The 20,224-nt window shown below is 36.5% G+C and overlaps 1 protein-coding gene across 7 annotated transcripts in view; it reads right to left on the bottom strand.

The window, feature by feature from the left end:
• Positions 1-218: 218 nt before the first annotated feature.
• The window catches only part of LOC115225502 (E3 ubiquitin-protein ligase MIB2-like), a 233,569-nt gene continuing 213,563 nt past the window's right edge, over positions 219-20,224 (bottom strand). For 3 of the 7 annotated variants that reach the window (XM_029796006.2, XM_036514386.1, XM_036514391.1), the window contains exons 2-10: positions 18,905-19,117; positions 13,362-13,540; positions 8,472-8,596; positions 7,162-7,212; positions 7,011-7,046; positions 6,845-6,895; positions 6,679-6,729; positions 4,313-4,384; positions 219-756 (exon numbers count right to left, since the gene is read on the bottom strand). In XM_029796006.2, coding sequence (XP_029651866.1) covers positions 551-756; positions 4,313-4,384; positions 6,679-6,729; positions 6,845-6,895; positions 7,011-7,046; positions 7,162-7,212; positions 8,472-8,596; positions 13,362-13,540; positions 18,905-19,117 — 984 coding nt within the window. In that variant the 3' untranslated portion in view covers positions 219-550. The remainder of the gene's footprint in view (positions 757-4,312; positions 4,385-6,678; positions 6,730-6,844; positions 6,896-7,010; positions 7,047-7,161; positions 7,213-8,471; positions 8,597-13,361; positions 13,541-18,904; positions 19,118-20,224) is intronic. The other 4 variants (XM_036514380.1, XM_036514379.1, XM_036514394.1 and 1 more) reach the window with 3 other exon arrangements.

Below are 20,224 nucleotides of genomic sequence, written 5' to 3'. Positions count from 1 at the left end.
AACCAGTAGAAATGCACGAACAATTATGGTGGTGCCATGAAGTAAACATGTTTCAGATAGACTCGTTTTTTATACAAACATAACTGAGATGAAATATGTCATAAATAACAGTGACAAACGAAATATACACTGCCAGAAGTTGTTGACAAACAACGGCAGTAATTTTATTCAGATGAATACACGCCATTGATTGGTTGAAATTACCGAAATACGACAAATTTAACATGAAATAACTTTGTAAATATAAACTTTTCTCAAAACGCTAAGAGTAAAAGATGTTTTATACAACACATTCTACCAGAATACGAAGTTTGAAAGTGTTTAGTTACAAGAAATTATTTTCTAAATCTGCCGGTCGAAAGGTAAAGATCCCCAAATCCTACTCCATTCATAACTTATCACCTTAAAGAAGGACACATTAAACAATGTGGTTCTACGTTCTCTATACTTATGAAAAAGACAGGATGGTCCTGGATGGAAGGCATTTGATAATAGGTCTGTGGTAAAGACAGACTTGCGACTAAGCAACAGCAACAATTTACAAAGAAATTCAATTGAATTCTGATGATAAACATTTGAGTGCATCATAACATTCAGTTTCCTTAAGAGCTGCTTTTAATATTCGAAGTGTACGTTTCTCTGGATCAGTACTTTGATGCCATTTGAACAGCATCTGGAAGCCTTGTTCCCTAACGCTTTGAGGATAGTCATGCCTGATGATTTCCAGGTCATTTTGTCGAATTCCTAATTCCCTTCCTGCAAAAGAAATAAGAAATAATTGCAACAGCATTAACGATAATATAAAACCTGTATTAATTAGGACAAAGAAATTATGTGAATAGAAGAATGAGAAATACTTAAGAAACAGGGAAATTAGAAGACATTGTTATCTATTTCTAAAGATGTTGACAAAAATATCAAACAATTTGAAATAAAGGCTGGAGAAGGAGAAGAATATTTTAAAGAATTGAAAATTACACATGAGAAAATGTCTGGTGAACAACTGGCAGGAGAAGTGTTTGTGTGGGTAGCAGTGTATGAGAGCCTAAAGAATTGACAAAGACCACCAACAGATAATTTCATCCATCCGTCCATTTTCTCTGCCCTCTATTCATAGGAGAATTGTAGGGGAAGAGTCTTCAGGCACCTCCTTCATCCCTCTTGTGGTTCTTTCCTGTGATATTTTAATCACATGCCAGGATTACTGGAGCTGTGAATTCTCAATGCAGAGAAGCAGTCACTTGACCTGGAGAGACCCCAAATCTCCAGCCTGCACACCTTGTTGAGTAACGTTACTCCAGAGACTCTTTGGAGGAATACAATCTCAGTCGTTTGATAACGTCCTGTGATCAATGCCTGAAATAGTCATTTGCGATGTCTTTCCACCTATGATTAATAAATATTTAAAAATTATCAACATTCAGAAATATCTCAAAAGTGGGGATTGTGTACCTGAATGATTTCAACCACCCCAAAGTAAAAATATAATACTGTTAGGTAAATATCACATATTATAGAGGGCACTGGCTTAAGGTTTTTGGATTCATGACTTATAACAAGAACTTCTTTCACTGGATCAAGGCCACAATTTCAAAGAATCTAATACAGGAGAGGCCCTAGAGTAAATAAAGCAATGAGAAGAGTTTTACCAACATCTACACCATACACCTACAACACTCGGGTCCTGATAGAATCACTGCATTCACAAACAAGCAAGTTTACAGGGAGGGCAGGTTAAGGTTAGGGCTGAGGAAGGACTTTGTATGTGTACAGGAATAGTTCATAGGAACAAGTATGAAAGACATAGTTGATAGTTTCTGTTACCTAAAGGACAGAATTAGAAGTAGAGGAAACTATTCTGAAAGCACAGTAGTTAGAAGGAAAATGAGATGAAAAATGTACAGGGAGTTGTTATGTCTACTGGCAACTAAGGGATTCTGTCTCCATATGAGGGAGAGATTGCACTTTACAAATACACCTCATGCAATGTTACATAGAATGTGAAAGATACAATGGAAACTGCCAGGAAATGAGGTGAGCAGACATCTCTAGAAGTGTAATGTTAATGTGTTGAAATCTTGGAGCCAAATAACTGGATCTCAGAAGAATCTGTGATAGTGTACAAGAAAAAAGATAATGGTATAGATATAGAAGGGACATGGCAGATGAAATCTGGGTAAAGAAGTGCCTGGAATTCAAGTGGAAAGAAACAAGCGATCAAACTGGACAAAGGACCACAACAACTCTGGGAGAAGTCGTCTGACCATTACAAACTTAGAAAAATGGATGTAAGGTGATGATGATAATGGACCTGGTGTTAGTGGATTCATTTTATCCCAGTATATGACTGGTATATTTTGTATGACACCCAGAGGTATAGCAAGCTGGCAATGTTGTAGATGATGTCCTTTCTTAATTTAGATAAATCATTTCTGAGTGTGAACTGCCATGCTACATGGTAGTGAAACATGGGCCATGACTGCTGAGGACATGCATAGACTTGACAGAAATGAAGGTAGTATGATCCGCTGGATGTGGAATGTCTGTGTGCATACACGACACAGTGTAAACACCCTGAGAGGAAAGTTGGACATAAGAAGCATCAAATGTGGTGTGCAAGAGAGACGACTGTGCTGGTATGGTCACGTGTTATGTATGGATTAGGACATCTGTGTGAGGAAGTGCCACTCCCTAACTGTAGAACGAAGCTGTGGAAGAGGTAGACCCAGGAAGACATGGAATGAGATGGTGAAGCATGGCCTTTGAACATTGGGCCTCACAGAGGCAATGGCAGGAGACCGAGACCTTTGGAAATATGCTGTGATTGAGAAGACCCAGCAACTAAAGTGAGATCGCAGCCATGGCCGATGCCAGTGTTGCATGTCCGGCCCATTTAAGAGTATCCTTAATGCATCGGGTGACATGATATGCTTGAGAAGACCTGTTGAGTCAAGTAAAACCAAAATTGCAGCTGTGGCCAGTGCCCCATGACTAGCCCCCGTTCTGGTGGCACATAAAAGGCATCATCCAAATGTAGTCGATGCCAGTGTCATCTGACTGACTCCTTGTGTTGGTGGCACGTAAAAAGGCCATCCGAACATGACTGATGCTAGGTCCACCTGACTGGCTCCTGTACTGGTGACACATAAAAAGCAGCCACTACACTCTCGGAGTGGCTGGCATTAGGAAGGGCATCCAGCTGTAGAAACTCTGCCAGATCAGATTGGAGCCTGGTGCAGCCACTGGCTCTCCAGACCTCAGTCAAACAGTCCAACCCATGCCAGCATGGAAAACAGACGTCAAATGATGATGAAGATGATGGTTTCTATCAGCTGACTCAGGGGATATTGTCATGATCCCTTGAGTCAGGGATCAAAGGTTCAAATCTAATCCCCAGCACCGCTCAATGTACCTGGTAAAGACATTTCTCTATGCTTCATTCTATCTAGATGTATATAGGTACCATAGGGAGGTAGAAGACATTGCTGTAAATAATAGGAGCATTGTATAAATGATATTTTATGTTGTGTTAAACTGTCGGAGAAAGGGAAATGGGATATTGTGATGTTCATGCCTTTCCACGTGACATTTGTAATGTAAAGGAGAGTGAAATGATTTCAATTGAGAAACAAGATCAAGTTGAGTTTGAATTTTCTGTTGAGATTCTTTTTTTTCTAATATAAATGAGTGTTTCATTAACTTACAATGCTGAGTTCAATCCAGCCATGAACACAATCAACAATGGGGCCTGTCTTCTATAGAGACAGGAAATATATGTTGACCTGGGACTAAAGAATTACAATAAATATAGAAAAACAGACTGGCCAGGGGAGAGATGACAACATGTCCCACACAATGCACACTCTCATTTTAAAAAGGTTACATTTGATAATGTGGTCCTCTTCACCCAAGAGAAAGAGCGATGGCACATCTGGAACCCTTTCCCCTTAATTCTGCCAGATTAAGGCAGATATCTGCCAAAATAAACATCAACAACAACACTCTACTAGTAAACTTACTAAAAGTGTAAACAAGCAAAAACATTGTCATTAATTCACCTGTTTACTCTTAAACAACAATATTTTTGAGTCCCCTTTTACAAACGATAATATTAACTCTACTGGACCTTCTAATTTATACATTTTACAACCGTGCTGACGTCCATAGATATTTTATGAAATTTCAGTGATAGCTTTACTTTATAGCTAAACTTTCAATTGGAAATTAGGAATGGAATCGGTTCTCAGTCATTCAAACAAACAAAAGTTTAGCTGAAAGCAAAATTTATAGAAATTCGGTGTTTTATACTCACCAAGTTCCATCCATTTACCTGCCAACTTTTGGGACACCCTATGAAGATGAATCTCCTCTACCATTACAGAATCTGAAATAAATATTTCCAAATTTTACACTTCATAGCACAATTTCCTGATCTCTGTTAATGGTTTATATTTTATTATTGTAAGACATTCCTATCATCAATGGACAACTGCTGACCACTATAGGTTTGGTTGATAGTTTTATACTTTCTACTGTGGTCCTATATAATGGCTCAATATTTAGGCCCATAATAAAATAGACTGACCTTCCTAAGCCTCCTTTTTCTATTAAGACATCCTACTTAATCTAACAACGTTGCAATCATCTTATTTAATGATCACATGTATCTCTTGTATCCATTCTAAACCTATGACATGGCATTGTCCCCTCACCACTGGACTTCACTAATCAACATTCCCCTCTTCTTTTGCTTAATTCTGATGTCAACCAAGCTGGTCATCAATGACCTTGACACAAACTCATGTCACACCTGTTATCTTTGTCAAACGTTGCTGCTTTTAATCTTTAATTTTAAACAATGCAACTCACAGTTCACCAGAATTTCATCTGATTCAGGAAATATTTAAGGACTCCTTAATGAAATGCTTTTCTTTCCTGATGAGCAATGATTAGTTCTACACAGGTGAAACAGAAAGTGATAGCAAGTATCCTAAAACACTGTATACTTGCACAAAACATCTTTAACAACATGCAAATGTTCATACACAGATTATCGCAAAGGAAAAATATCTGAAATGGTACAAAAGAAGTGATATTTAAGAATATATTATCAAGATGGTGATATAGATCAAACTTCAAGCACCAAATCTTGTTTTTGCCCAGAAGTTTTGACTTGGCAAATGCTTATTGCCCATCCTCGGTTTCTGCAATGACATCAATGCCTCTACTCTTATCGGACAATGAGATCATCTACCACAGTCCAAAACGTTTTACAAGTTACTCTTTAACCTTTCGCATCATTTCTCCTGCTATTTTGAACTTCACTTGCTTCTGTTGACCTTTCACAAATGTCAGAATGCATTCATTATTTGTTTCAAACAGCATTCTTGAGCAATTAATTAGTCCATCCAATCTATCTTGGACTGATTGCATATACTTTGGATCTCTTGTTAGCATTTTTATGTCATCCATGAATGTTTTCTTAGATGATTTCGCCTGAGTAATTTCTTCTCATAAATCTGCCGATCCCCATAACAAGCACAAACTAAGTGACTGATAGTGTGCAACCTACAGCTATTCCAGTTTCAATGTTGGACACATGAAAATCTTTCTAGTGCTTGTGCCACATTAAAATGTACTCAGGACTCTTTATGAAGTGGTTGGTGTTGGGGGGGGGCATCCCACCATAGAAAAGGTGGAATGTTTAAGGGAGATGTGTTTCTCAAGCAGTCAAGGGGGACAGTAACTCTGAATAAGAACTGACTTGGACAGTGATTACCCATCCATTACATGGAAGCAAGGAGAGCAGACTGTAAATGATGAGGACAATAACATCGATTGTATTGTATCTTGCAACCAGTGTCCATCTTAAGGAGAGAGAGAGAGAGAGAGAGAGCAATTGTCTCAGCAGCAGACCAAAGCTTCTTACTTGGACAAAGACATCGTTTAATGGATGTAATGATAGATTTACTAACAGTGAAAAAAAAGACAGGGTGATCACACTTGTAAGCTTTCAACTTAACCATCTTGTTCAACAAGAACATCAACAACAATAATCAGTAAACTTATTGAAAATGTACAACAAACAAACACTGTCATTAACTCACCTGTTTACCATTAAACAACAAAATGTTTTTCTTCCTTCATTCAAAAGACAATATTAACTCTATTGTTTGTTTTTTTTTTCTAATTTAACCATTTTAGCAACAGGGCCAACACTGCTGGACATTTTATTAAATTTCTGTAATATCAATATTTTAAATACAATTCATGTTGTTACACGACTGGAAAGTACAGAGGCTGCTACATGTAGATGCATAGAGAGAGAGAGAGAGAGATGAAGGAAGAAACAGGGAAGGAGAGAGAGACAACAATGAGATGAAAGAAAAGTGAATGTATCTCATTATGGGGAGAGAACAGCTTCAGGGTTTATATTTTATCTTTTGTATTTTGGCCTCATCGTGAAAGACATTTTTCCTGTGTCTCATGTTTCCATATTTCTATAAAACCCCTTTATTGGATATTCTTGCATTTGTAGGTAACGAATAGAATTACTTTTATCGCTAACCATTCGAAAGAAATGTAACAATGGAACCTGTTCTCAGTCATTCACACAAATAATATATCTCAGGTGAAGGTAAAATTTATAGAAATCAATTACAGTTATTTTATACTCACCAACAGATTCTGCAACCGTCTTGACTGCTTTTTCTTCAGACTTTGGACACACTGAAATAAGAATTGGAAATTAAGAATGGAACATGTTCTCAGTCATTCACACAAATAATATATCTCAGGTGAAGGTAAAATTTATAGAAATCAATTACAGTTATTCTATACTCACCAACAGATTCTGCAACCGTCTGGACTCCTTTTTCTTCAGACTTTGGACACACTGAAATAAGAATTGGAAATTAAGAATGGAACCTGTACTCAGACATTCACACAAATAATATATTTCAGGTGAAGGTAAAATTTATAGAAATCAATTACAGTTATTTTATACTCACCAAAAGATTCTACTTTTTCTTTACACTTTGGACATTCTGAAATAAGAATTGGAAATTAAGAATGGAACCTGTTCTCAGTCATTCACACAAATAATATATCTCAGGTGAAGGTAAAATTTATAGAAATCAATTACAGATATTTTATACTCACCAACAGATTCTACAACCGTCTTGACTGCTTTTTCTTTACACTTTGGACACACTGAAATAAGCATTTCAAAGTTTTATACTTCATAGTAAAATTTCTTTGTCTCTTTTAATAATCTATATTCCATTTTTGTAAGGCATTCATATCATCAATAGTCAATTGGTGACCACTATGCTTTCAGTCAACACTTTCTAAGCTGTTACTATATAATAGTTCAATATTTAGAACCACAACAAAATAGGCAAACCTTTCTAAATCTCATCTTTCTCTTAAGACATCCTATATACTAATCTAAGGATTCTGAAATTCTCTCACTTAGTTATCCCTTCATAACACTCTTTTTCTCTTAATTTTGTCTTTCCTTTGTTATGTCTGTGCTGGTCATATGACATGCCATTGTCCTCTCATCTCGAACCTTCACTAACCAATATTCTTCTCATTTTCTGCTAAATTCCAGTGTCAACCAATCTGGTCTTCAAAGATCTGGCCACAAAGGCATGACACATTGCTTCAGGAAGGATAAACATACCCCAGCCCTCATTTTTATATGTTACTGTTGGTAATCTTTAATTTTAACTGCCCACATCACACTTCACCAGAATACCACCTGATTCAGGAAAGATCTGAAGATATTTCAATGTCATTCATCCTCCTTAATAAGCAGCTTTTTCTTTTTCCAGGTGAGCAATGATTAGTTCTACACAGGTGGAGCAGAAAGTGATAACAGGTATCCTGAAACATTACATTTGTATAAAACCTCCTTAACTTAAAACTGTTTATCTACACATTATTGCAAAGGAGTTATATCTGAAATGGGACACTAGAATTCATTCTCAAGAATATATAAGACTCGCTAAGAGTCAGATCCTTAAACTCTCAGTTGAGATTTTGTCATTGAAATTCTTACATTACAAAGCTGACTGTGATGTTGTAGGAAGTACTGTTGTCCTTAATTATCAGTTTCCCAAGGTACTTATAAATCATTAACCTCATATAAAAGCTGACAACTGAATATAAAAAGTTGATGTTTACTGATGGGACCTTGGAGATTTATTGATATTTCATTTATATTTCAGTAAAACGTATTAGTCTTATGTTGCAGACAGTACTCTTTTGATGTGGGACAGGTTTCCTACTTGGATAAAGACAATATTCAGTGGGTGTAGTCATGGATATACTATCAAAGAGAAAAGACACCTGGGACATTTTTTATCATACGTCTGTCAGATTATGACAGATCTGGGTTGATACAACATTATTCCATTCCATAATGTCATGTGACAAACAGACAGATCATCAAATCATATTCTTACCAACTCTCCTTCTTTTGCTTTCTATACATGTTTTAAGTTGAATTTTGCTACAATCTTCACATAAAACAGTATGTGCACAGGGTTGTAACTCCATGCTGGCTTTATTCACTTCACAAAGCATACATCTGTGGAAAAAACATAAAACACATCCCACCTATAACATTCATTTCTAACAAATATTACATGTTTGTTTTATGTTTACAGTACAGAATATTATGAAACACCAGACTGACCAGAGTGAGGTGCATGGCTAAGTTGTTAGGCTTTTGGACTCACACAGTAAAATTGCGGCTTCAATTCCTGAACAAGGCGATGTGTAAAGTTCTTTAGCAAAACACTTCAGTCTAGGTTTGCCCTGCATACAAACCTGCCCCTTGTTATAGGTGAGTCCATGTTCATTGATCTACATCTTATCAACTTCAGATGTGTTCCTCCAAAACAATTTTATTTGCCTCAGTTGATTGGATCAAAACCCAAACGAGTTAGATTTACCTTCTACTGAGCTATGTGCATACTGTTTAGCTTCTTATAAGGACAGGTGTGATAAATTGAGCTCTTCGTCATTCACCACCTGATACACACCTGAAGTTACATATTGTAGATCCCTTAAATCATGACTCAATACCAGATGAAAAAGGGATGCAAACTGGTCTGAGGATATCCTCTTCCATGAACCATGACAGATTTAAATCGAGATACAAATTATTGTTTAAAAATACCCACAGTTTATGCAATAAAGTTCACTATTTTTGATTCCTAAGTTAAAAGTACTGATTCCAATCTCATTTGTTAAACCTGGACACATTCTTTACTGTGCAATGGTGTTTTTAGCATGGCTGGCTACATTTTCTTTCACAAAGACCTCTTTCATTACCTTGGAGGTGGTGCGATGGTCTATGCTTGCTCAAGCTTTTCAGAAATTGCTTGTGAAGATTTAAACCAGTCACAAGAGGAATTTTTCTGCGACATAAAAGCACATCAACATTTACCATCCACAAAACTTTTTAGAGCTGCATCTATGAAAATGGTTACCTATGTTCTCATACTTGTGATTTCAATTACCCAATATTGATTAGGAAATCTTCCACTGGCCACAACAGATTTCCTTCATTTAATGTTAGATTCAAACTAATCCCAAGCAGTCTCTCTCCCATAAGAGTTAACAACACTTTCGATCTGCTATTTACCACTGCTCCTGAAATTATCAGCCTCAATAGTGATGAACCCTTAGGTGACTCTGATCATACACCAATCTTGCAAAAATATTTCTAATGGATAGAAAGAAAAGCCACCATAACTTCCAAACTGCTTTGTTTTCCTGGAACTCCGACTGTACTGAGGTATAGTTCTCTGACTGGCTTCGACTTTACAATTCTGGAGATGTCAAGACTAACCTTCAGCACATCCATCCTTAATTCATGAATAAGTGTCGGTGCCATAGAAACATTTTAGAAGCCTGAATATGTGAGAGACTGCCAGGAAATATCGATGAGATGCTGGACGTGATTAAAGAAGAAGGAGCAACATGGTACCCTGCCATATTAAAGGAGTGACAAATGTACCGTTTTCACTGCTACTGAGATCAAATTCCATAAAACCTGTTGAATTCTGCAATATCGCAATGCTAATTGAAGCATATGTGCAATTATGCTTCCTCTTGTCTTGGTGGTGTTATTCATCTGCTTCTCAAAGGGTGCACCCTTTTTCTACTGCACCAGCTTTTTGTCCTCTTCTAATTCAACTTAGCCCAGTTTAATGGAAAGTTGCCAGTATTCTCCCCCGTTCAAAAAGGGAGTGACCAGACATCCCCTGTTGATTACCATCCAGTCAGTCTCACAGAATTAATGGATCTACAGGAAGACATTTTGGAACATCTGGAACCCTCATAAGCTTATTCAAACTCCAACCATTTCGATTTATCCCTAACTGTTGCTGCATTGAATTTCTTCACAGATGGTGGTTCATGGGTGGATATTATCTCTATCAACTTCACCAAAGTCTTTAATTCCATGCCACAGTGATCAATTACGGCACAACTGTCTGGAATGGGTGCGAGGACTAAATTATATAACTGCTTAAAATACTTACATTCTCAGTTGAAAAGACAGAGTCACAACACTAAGCTAACATTCTGCACCCAACACAGAAGACCTACAAGGAACTACTCTTGGTTTTCTCTTGCTCCTTCTATGTATCAGCTAAATACATGCCAACTATCTGCTATAGATCCTTTCTTCAATCTGACCTGGATACAATGCAGCAATGCACTGCTGATTGCAAACTCAAGCTGGCCATAGAATGGTGCACCACTATACACTTTGGAATGAAAATTCCAAAATTTACCAACTCTCTCCAGAACAGCAAACTTCAAAAGTCTGCAGGTGAACTTGACCGTGACATTAATGTCAACAATGATGTGTAATGCATGAACCACATTTCTAAAAATCATCAGAAATATCAAAGTATTGCTCAGTAAAACCTCTGCCCGTCAATTTGTCAAGTTATCAGTTTAAAATTATGCCTGGCTATCATACGTCTACACTTACAGTTTACATTTCCAATCTGGAATCCCCATCCTGTCCAGAATATCTATTCAGAGAAGAACAACAAGGCAAATGCTCTCTCTTAGTTACCATATCTTGAATATATTGCTTCTCTGGGTATTGACATCTTATTAGATGCTATATACCTTTGCTTCAATCTGATCTCCAAACCAGGCAAATACTCTCTGTTAGTCACCATATACTGAATGTATTGTTTCTCTGGGTATTAGCACACTAAAGTTTTGAAGTCTAGCAGCTAATCTGGTATAATCCCTTAGGTTTATACATAATCTTGCCAACAACAACTTTGGCAACATTTTTGAATTGAAAATCTCAGCCAGCAGCAGACATTCCTATAAAATTAAAATAAAAAACAGTGTGAAATACTTTATCTCACTCAGAATTATTTAAACACACAACAAACCACCTGAGTCAGCTGTTAGCTGTCAGGATACGGCATCCTTCAAAATATTCTTTTCTTACCGAGGATATATAGCCAGTACAAGGTGTTGATGTGGCTGCGTGTATGTTATTTACAAGAGTTCATAAAGAGATGAAGAATAAATTCAAGACCTATATATTTACTACGGAAAAATATATTTTATTTACTGGTCGATGACGATACACAGAATTAATATGTAGCATCTAGTTGAATGAAATAATCTATACAAGAAAGTTCAGAGATAGGAAATATAGAAATAATAGCCAAGTGGTGGTTTTCAGCCATGTGGCGTAGAGAAACAGACGGACATAGCAATGACGTGAATGGCTCTAAGTCTAATCGACTAAGAAGCAAAGAGCAGGTTAGCAAGCTGTTTTTATGAATGGAATGCTAGATATTCTAGAAACTACCAAGAGAAATGCTAAGATACTTGAATAATTAAGAATCACATCTGATGACACAGATGCTGCTAGAAACTTTGTAAAGGGAGGTTACTCTATATGCTTTCTTGCAAGGGAGATCATTCAACTATTTAGCTACATAGACCACTACACTCCTGATGTACCTTTTTATGCCTCTTTTACTGTTAGCCTTTCTGTTTTTTGTGTTTTATTCTATGTATCGTGCATGTACTCCTAGCTTTCATAACGGTATTTCTTTACTTGACTAAGCACTGCTTTCCATCCCCTCTTTTACCCTTTCCCAGTAAGTTGTAGTACACCTCAGCTCTGTATGCATTATGTTATTACAATATTTGCATAAAAGATTATTTGCTAATAAATAAGTCCAACCAATGCTTGTCTATCGGATAAAACAGAGCTATATTTATACAGTTCAGAAATCAACATCTAAAGACAATATCTGAATTTCAACAGACAAAGAAAGTTATGCATATTCTCACAGAGAATAATGTGTCTTGTTCATCAGCAGCTAACAAATATATGGCAAAGTAACAGCTAAAACTTATGAAATACAGGAGTCTAATGTGACCAAGAAGCCTAAAAGACTAAGAATGGTATAGGTGTTACCAGAACGATTTATGTTTCCTGGCAATTTTATTCTGTGAAGATGTGTGTCAGTGTTCTAGCAATATTAACAGAAATATGTGTGTGTGTGTGTGTGTGTATATATATATATATATATATATATATATATATATATATATATATATATATATATATATATATATATACACACACTTGGTGACCCTGCCAGTGCTGGTGCCACATAAAAAGCATCCAGTCCACACTGTAAAATGGCTGGCATTTGGAAGGACATCCAGCTGTAAAAACCATTCCAAAACTGGCCTTGCCTGCGCTGGTGTTACTCAGTCCACTCTGCTGGGCATGCCAAAACAGACAGAAGTTTGGTGTAGACTTCTGGCGGGCTCCCTTTCAAACCATCCAATTCATGCCAGGATGGAAATGGACGTTAAGCAATGATGATAATGATGTTGATGATATATATACACACGCTGTTTGGGTGTGTAGTTTATTTTCTTACGAAACCTTTCATAATAATGAACTGATTGGAACAGAGAAGAGAGAGAACATGTTGGTAGACAGATAAATTCCATTTGTTTTTATGTAACAACTTCAAAATCTGTTCATTCACTTCACTGTTTAGTTCTACATTTTCTTATTGGTCACAAATCTTTAAAATAGGGAACTAAGAAAGGTAGATGGGTGGTGGTAGACAGTGAGGTACAACTACCAACCAAAACAGTGCTCTTCATTGGATCACATAACAACTGCATTTTGTTTATTGTTCTTCATACTATTGTTGTGTGGCCTTTGATCAAGACACTATGGCAGTATAATGTATTGGTAGAATTAAAATTAAACAAACATAAACATGATTATATACAAAATAGAAAATAAACTGTCACTGCCAACGAATACTTACTGTGGTGGGGGGAATAATTCTTTAAATTTTTCTTTCAAATCTGCATCCCCAATGAGGTCCAATGGAGCTACATTCTTATTATTTTTCCTGTACAAGTTGGCCCCCTGGTGGGCTAGATAGCCAGCGACTCCTACACCAGAGAGCCTCTTTTCGATCGGCAACCCAAGCTTAGCACAGCACTACAAATGACAAAGTATAAAATGATGATTACAATATTTCACAAATATACTTCGTAGATACCCAAATTACACAACAGTTCAACTACGTATACAAATAGTTTGTATCTCCAGCGCTTAAACTGATTGCACAATATTAAGTTCCGACATCATCTCTAATTGAATCCATTTCCCATTTTCATTTGTTTTTAGTCTATTCTCAACATTATGACATATTTTATATATATGGTCATTATATTAAACAGAACAAACATTACTGATTAACATCAAGTTTATTGGTAATTAATGCGTAAATAATCATTTGCCAATCACAAATATCACAAGATATTCAATAAAAAACAATTTAAAACCAAATCATAGCATCAAGTCAAATATATGGAATATAATGGAACAAACATCACAAATATTAGAACACAACAAACTAACAACAACCTATCTATTCAACTAGCTTGGTGAATCCATAAATGGCCATCACACAAGAAATATGGAGGAGTATTGTATATATAAATATAACACAACAACATGACAGCAAACAAGTTACATGAGAACTGAGAATACTTAGAACAGACACAACAACAAAAGCAACACCACACAGACATATCCAAAAATAACAACGTTTCCATAATTAATAAAGAAACCTCTTTGGATAATGAAGGTGAAGTAAAGGAAGTAAGAATTAGTGTCACAGTTGAGGCAGCACACCAACACATTATAGTTAATAAACTGCTCAAACTGTTAGACAATTCCAGTTGGGTGGGTAGCTGACTGCAAGAGTGGCTTCTTCTCACCAAAGTAGACATTACTACAATTTACATATGATCATCAAATGTTTGAAATAGAGTCACACATCAGTAATGACCTTTATTTATACGGGAATCAAAGAGTTGGTTGAATTCTGAAACAGTAGACAATATATACCATCAGATCTCCCGATGGATACATGTTGATGCATTTGTTTATATATATATATATATATATATATATATATATATATAATATATATATATATACAGAAAGAAAGAGAGAGAGAGAGAGACAGATAAATATGTAGTTGAACATACACAACCTACATACAGGAAAACACACCAAGGACCTTCCTTCATTGTATCCATTCTCTAGTGTTCTAACATTCAACATTGTGATGACATGTCTACAGGAAACCAGTGGATACACATTGTGTGCAAGATGTGTGATAAAGAGTCGTTTCGGGAAGAATTCTTCACAGAATGGTCTGGATGCATTTATCATGGCACCAGCATTATAAAGGTTATCGTCTTTCATGTCACACAGACCTCTCCTCCTCCCTGTTTCATTGTTATTTGGGAATGTCTCCTCTTTGTCATTGGTCACCTTTCCTTCACACTGTGATGGCTGTGTTTATATAGCCAACAAGATGGGTTACCTCCTTTACAGTGGAGAGAGCATGCCTTCGAGGGTGAAAGGAGATGGAATATAGTTAGTTACATAATATAACTAGGGTTATCTGGATTGACTGGATTACTTAATACTAATGGAAGAGAGGTGGATGGGAGTGAATAGACATGGCAAGCAATGTCTGCCCGTTTCTCTATTTCTCTCTCTTTATCTTACACACACACACACACACAAGCTCACACTTCTACTCATCCTCCTCATCATCATTTAATGTCCATTTTCCATGCTGGTGTGGGTTCAATGGTTCAGCAAGGGCTGGCCAACTGCAGAGCAGCTCAGGGTCCAATTGCCAGTTTTGGCATGGTTTCTGTGGTTGGATGCCCTTTCTAATGCCAACTGTTATATAATCATCACAACAAACATGAACAATCAACGTCGCCCATTGTCTCCCTGATAAAAGGACTTTCACTTTGTTTCCCGCCAAAACAATTAACTTGTACAACAACGGCAGTCGAATAAAGTATCTTGTATCGTTAACACGTTGTTTCAGTCTCTCTCATTTTCTTAATCTTTCATACTAAGTACTCACTACTTCCTTTAATACTCAATACATTATATATATATAAAAACAACATGGTGTCAGAATACTAAAAGAACCCAAAATACAGAAACCAAAGGAAAAAAGAAGCTGAAATCATACTTCAAAGACGAAATGGAAAATTTACCGCATCCAAAAGACCTAGACTTTAATCAGGAAAATCTAGCCGCAGCATGGAAAAAGTGGAAAAAAGAATTCAATCTCTTTTTGATAGCAACAGAAAGTGACATGAAGCCAGACAAAGTAAAAACTTCAATGTTTTTAACTTGCATCGGTTCTAAAGGCCGAGATATCCATTCCACACTGGATTTCGATTCACCCGACGAAGAAATGAACCTTCAGACAGTAATCGAAAAATTCGATGCATATTGTGAACCCAGGAAAAACATAACTTTCCTAAGACACAAATTCTTCACATGTGGACAAGCGGAACATCAAAAATTCGATGAGTACGAATTGTGCCAAAAGGCACAACAGTGCGAATTCGGCAACCTCACAGACAGTCTCACCAAAGATATTCTGATATGTGGAATCAGAGACATGAGATTAAGAGAAAGATTATTGAGAGAACCAAATTTAGACCTACAAAAAACAATTCAAGCAGGTCAGAGTGCAGAGCAAACACGACTCCAATCAAGGATGCTAAATGCCACATCCGAAACAAGAGATAACGAAATCTCGAGGGTATATAGTCAACACGACAGAAAAGGCGCCAAAACTCAAATAACCTGCCATATGCAATCCAGACATCAAAACGAACAAGGCGGAAGTGACAGAAAGCCCGCGAAGTTTCAAGCGCCAAGTCAACACTACGTCACTAACTGTCACTATTGTGGTTATAATCACAAAAGAAATAAATGCCCAGCATTTCACAAGACATGTGAAAAATGCAAGAAACAAGGACACTATGCAAAAATGTGCAAATCAAGAAAATTTGTACATAAAGTAGAGATACATACCGACGATGAATCAGATGACGATACACATGCACTCGAAATGATCACTGCAAATAATTCCCGCGTGCACAAAATCGAAAAGTTCAAGACTCCAAAAGACATTTGGACGGTCGAACTAAAAGTGAACAACTCGAATGTAACATTCAAAATAGATACAGGAGCAGACGTAACCGTACTGCCATTCAGAGAATATAGAAATATAATTCCAAAACCACAACAGCAAAAAACTTCAACTCGATTATCAGCTTATAATAACACAGCTATAAAAGTGCTAGGAAAATGCACAGCAGTCATTAAATACAAAGAATTATCAAAGCAAATAAAATTCATTGTTGCAAAAACAAACTCGCACGCAGTTATAGATGCAAAGACAGCTAAAGATCTGAACCTGATTCAGAGAATTTCAAAAATAAATTCGTCGAACACAAACGACATATTAGAAAAATATGAAGACTGTTTCGGAGAAATCGGCACTTTGTCAATAACACATCATATCACAGTGGATCCACAAATAACTCCTGTAATTCATCCACCAAGATCGGTTCCTTTTTCTATAAAAGAAAAACTCAACAAAGAATTAAAAAGAATGACAGAATTAGATATCATAAAACCTGTTAGTGAACCTACAGACTGGGTAAATTCCCTAGTCATCGTTGAAAAAGCCAACGGAAAACTCCGACTCTGTTTAGACCCCAAGAATCTAAACAAAGCCATAAAAAGGCAACATTTCAAACTCCCTACAGCAGAGGACATTTTTGCACAAATGCATAACCCTAAATATTTTTCAAAACTCGATGCATCTAATGGATACTGGCAAATTCCAGTTGACGAAGAAAGCTCCCATCTTTTAACGTTCAACACACCTTTTGGAAGGTATCGCTTCACACGACTACCCTTGGAATTCACAGCGCCAGTGAAGTTTTCCAAAAAGAAATTTCAAAAATAATAGAGGGCATAGAAGGAGCAAGAAATTCACAGGATGACATCATAATCTGGTCCAACACTTTAGAAGAACACACAAATAGACTACAACAAGTTTTCGATCGAATCCGAAAGCACGGATTAAAGTTAAATAAATCAAAGTGTATCTTCTATGAATCACAAATCAAGTACCTTGGGCATATATTAACCAGCGAAGGGATAAAACAAGATCCAACCAAGGTACAAGCAATCATTCACATGCCACTGCCAACAAGTAAAAAGAATTACAAAGATTCCTAGGTATGACAAATTACCTATGTAAATTTTTATCTAATTACTCCGAAGTCACAGCACCATTGCGCCAGCTTCTACAGAGTGACACGTTATGGTCATTCGACAAACCACAAATCGAAGCAATAAAAAAGATAAAAGAAATGATTACCAGAAAACCAGTGCTACAATTTTATGATCCAGATCTACCAATAAAAATAACTACAGATGCTAGTAAGCATGGGCTCGGAGCGATACTTGAGCAGAAACACAACGAAAGATGGCTACCTGTTTCGTTTGCATCTCGTGCAACAACTCAAGCGGAACAAAACTACTGTCCGATAGAGAGCGAAGCTCTCAGTATAGTTTTCGCATGCAAGAAATTTCATCAGTTTATATACGGAACTCATTTCAGAATCAAAAGTGACGAAGAACCTCAGTTAGCGCTCTTAGCATTACGCACGACTAAATTACAAAATGGTGCACCATCCCCTGCAAATCAAATAATGAATAGAACATTGCGAACAAATCTCCCAAACATATTACACGACAAAATTGGTATCAGGCCTCACGAAAAGAAGAAATCAAACATTACAACAGAACTCCCAGAGTTAATACCACACGACACGGTTAGAATTAAGTTTAACAACAATTGGTTTAGAAGGGGCAAAATAATTAAAAAACTAGAGCAACCTCGTTCATACTTAGTAATAACAGAGGAAGGAAATACAGTCAAACGAAATAGACAACATATTCTTAAAACAAACGAACACGTTCGCATAACAGAAGAATTAGATTATGAAAATATATTTCCAAAGTCAACAAACACGCATGAAAAAACAAAAACAGCACAACTACAGAATTCAACACTACAAAATAATAAAACCACAAAAAGTGGACGACGAATAATTATTCCCAGTAGATACAGATGATATAAAAAAAATTTAAAAAAAAAAAAAAAGGGAAGATGTTATATAATCATCACAACAAACATGAACAATCAACGTCGCCCATTGTCTCCCTTGATAAAAGGACTTTCACTTTGTTTCCCGCCAAAACAATTAACTTGTACAACAACGGCAGTCGAATAAAGTATCTTGTATCGTTAACACGTTGTTTCAGTCTCTCTCATTTTCTTAATCTTTCATACTAAGTACTCACTACTTCCTTTAATACTCAATACATTATATATATATAAAAACAACACCAACCACACACACACATTCACAAACAATTTTTAAAACTTACCTTATCTAAAATGTAAATGCGTTCCACCTCAGAATGAAACATCCCTTTCTTTATTATGGAAAGGTGCAAACAATTATTGCCATCATTGTCGACGGCATTCATGTTCGCACCATGTATAATAAGTTTATGGACTATTCCGAGGTGGGCTGCATACATGGCTTCCAGTAAGGGTGTTCTTTTACGATTGTTCTCAATATCCAGTTTCACTGAATCCTTTGTGGAAGTAAAATATAAAATTGAAAATGTACATGAAAATTAGGGTGGATGTGTCATTGCTGTCTTCTACTGGGTACTTGATCAACCTGATCATGTACATTTGATGTTTGTTAGTGTAGTCAACCTTCTGTAAGGTCCCTCTATAACACGCTATGGATATTTGTTAGGGACATGATAAATCTATTAAGATGTCATAAACAGATAGTTTCAGCCTCATCTTCATTTACCCTCACTATATAGTATGTTTTAGGGGACTAGAACAAGAGTGAAAATATAATTAGCAGATCAAGTCTAGTAAAGACGGATTATATACTTAATGTAAGCCTTTCATGTTGCTATGTTAATAAGGGATCCATAAAACGGGGGAGTTGGTTAGTGTCCACATCCTTACATCACTGTACATATAGATGTATAAATATATTAACGTTATGGATGTAACATGCACACACACACACACATATATACACACACACACACATTCATATAACAATCAAAATTGCCACTGAAAATATATATATATATATATATATATAATATATAAATATATGTACATACCTACATATATATATATGTATATATATACATGCATATATGGGTACAAGACATAAAAAAAAACGAACACAATGAGAAACGAAAACATAGAAATGAACTTTTCTTCGAACAACTAAAAAAAACAAACAGATCTCTTGGATCCACTTTAGACAGCCTCTCCTTCTCTCACGCGTTCTCTACATTTAGGAGCCTTTCATAGTGGCACTTCCAAGCCTATTTCTTTGCAGAGTCACTAACTGCAAGGGAGCCATCATCCATGTGAACACACTTCTCTCTCACAACATCACAATTTTCCTTGGCAAGCCAAAACACTTCAAATCTCTGCTCCTCACATTGCAAGACATTGGCAAACTTCTTCCTTTCTGCTTCACTCATGGCTGAGTATACCTGCTTCCTAGCTTCCTTTCTAACTGCCTGATACAACTCCCAGCTGCCACCACCCTTCCCATCCTTGTCCCTGTCAATTACCCTTTTCCACCACCACATCACCCTACGCCTGGCTGGGACATTGCACCAGCCACAGATTTGGTCTGAAACTCTCAGCAAGTTGTC

This window comes from Octopus sinensis, linkage group LG27, assembly GCF_006345805.1.
Source record: "Octopus sinensis linkage group LG27, ASM634580v1, whole genome shotgun sequence".
NCBI classification, from domain to species: domain Eukaryota; kingdom Metazoa; phylum Mollusca; class Cephalopoda; order Octopoda; family Octopodidae; genus Octopus; species Octopus sinensis.
This window is presented reverse-complemented; position numbering and strand designations above follow the sequence as displayed.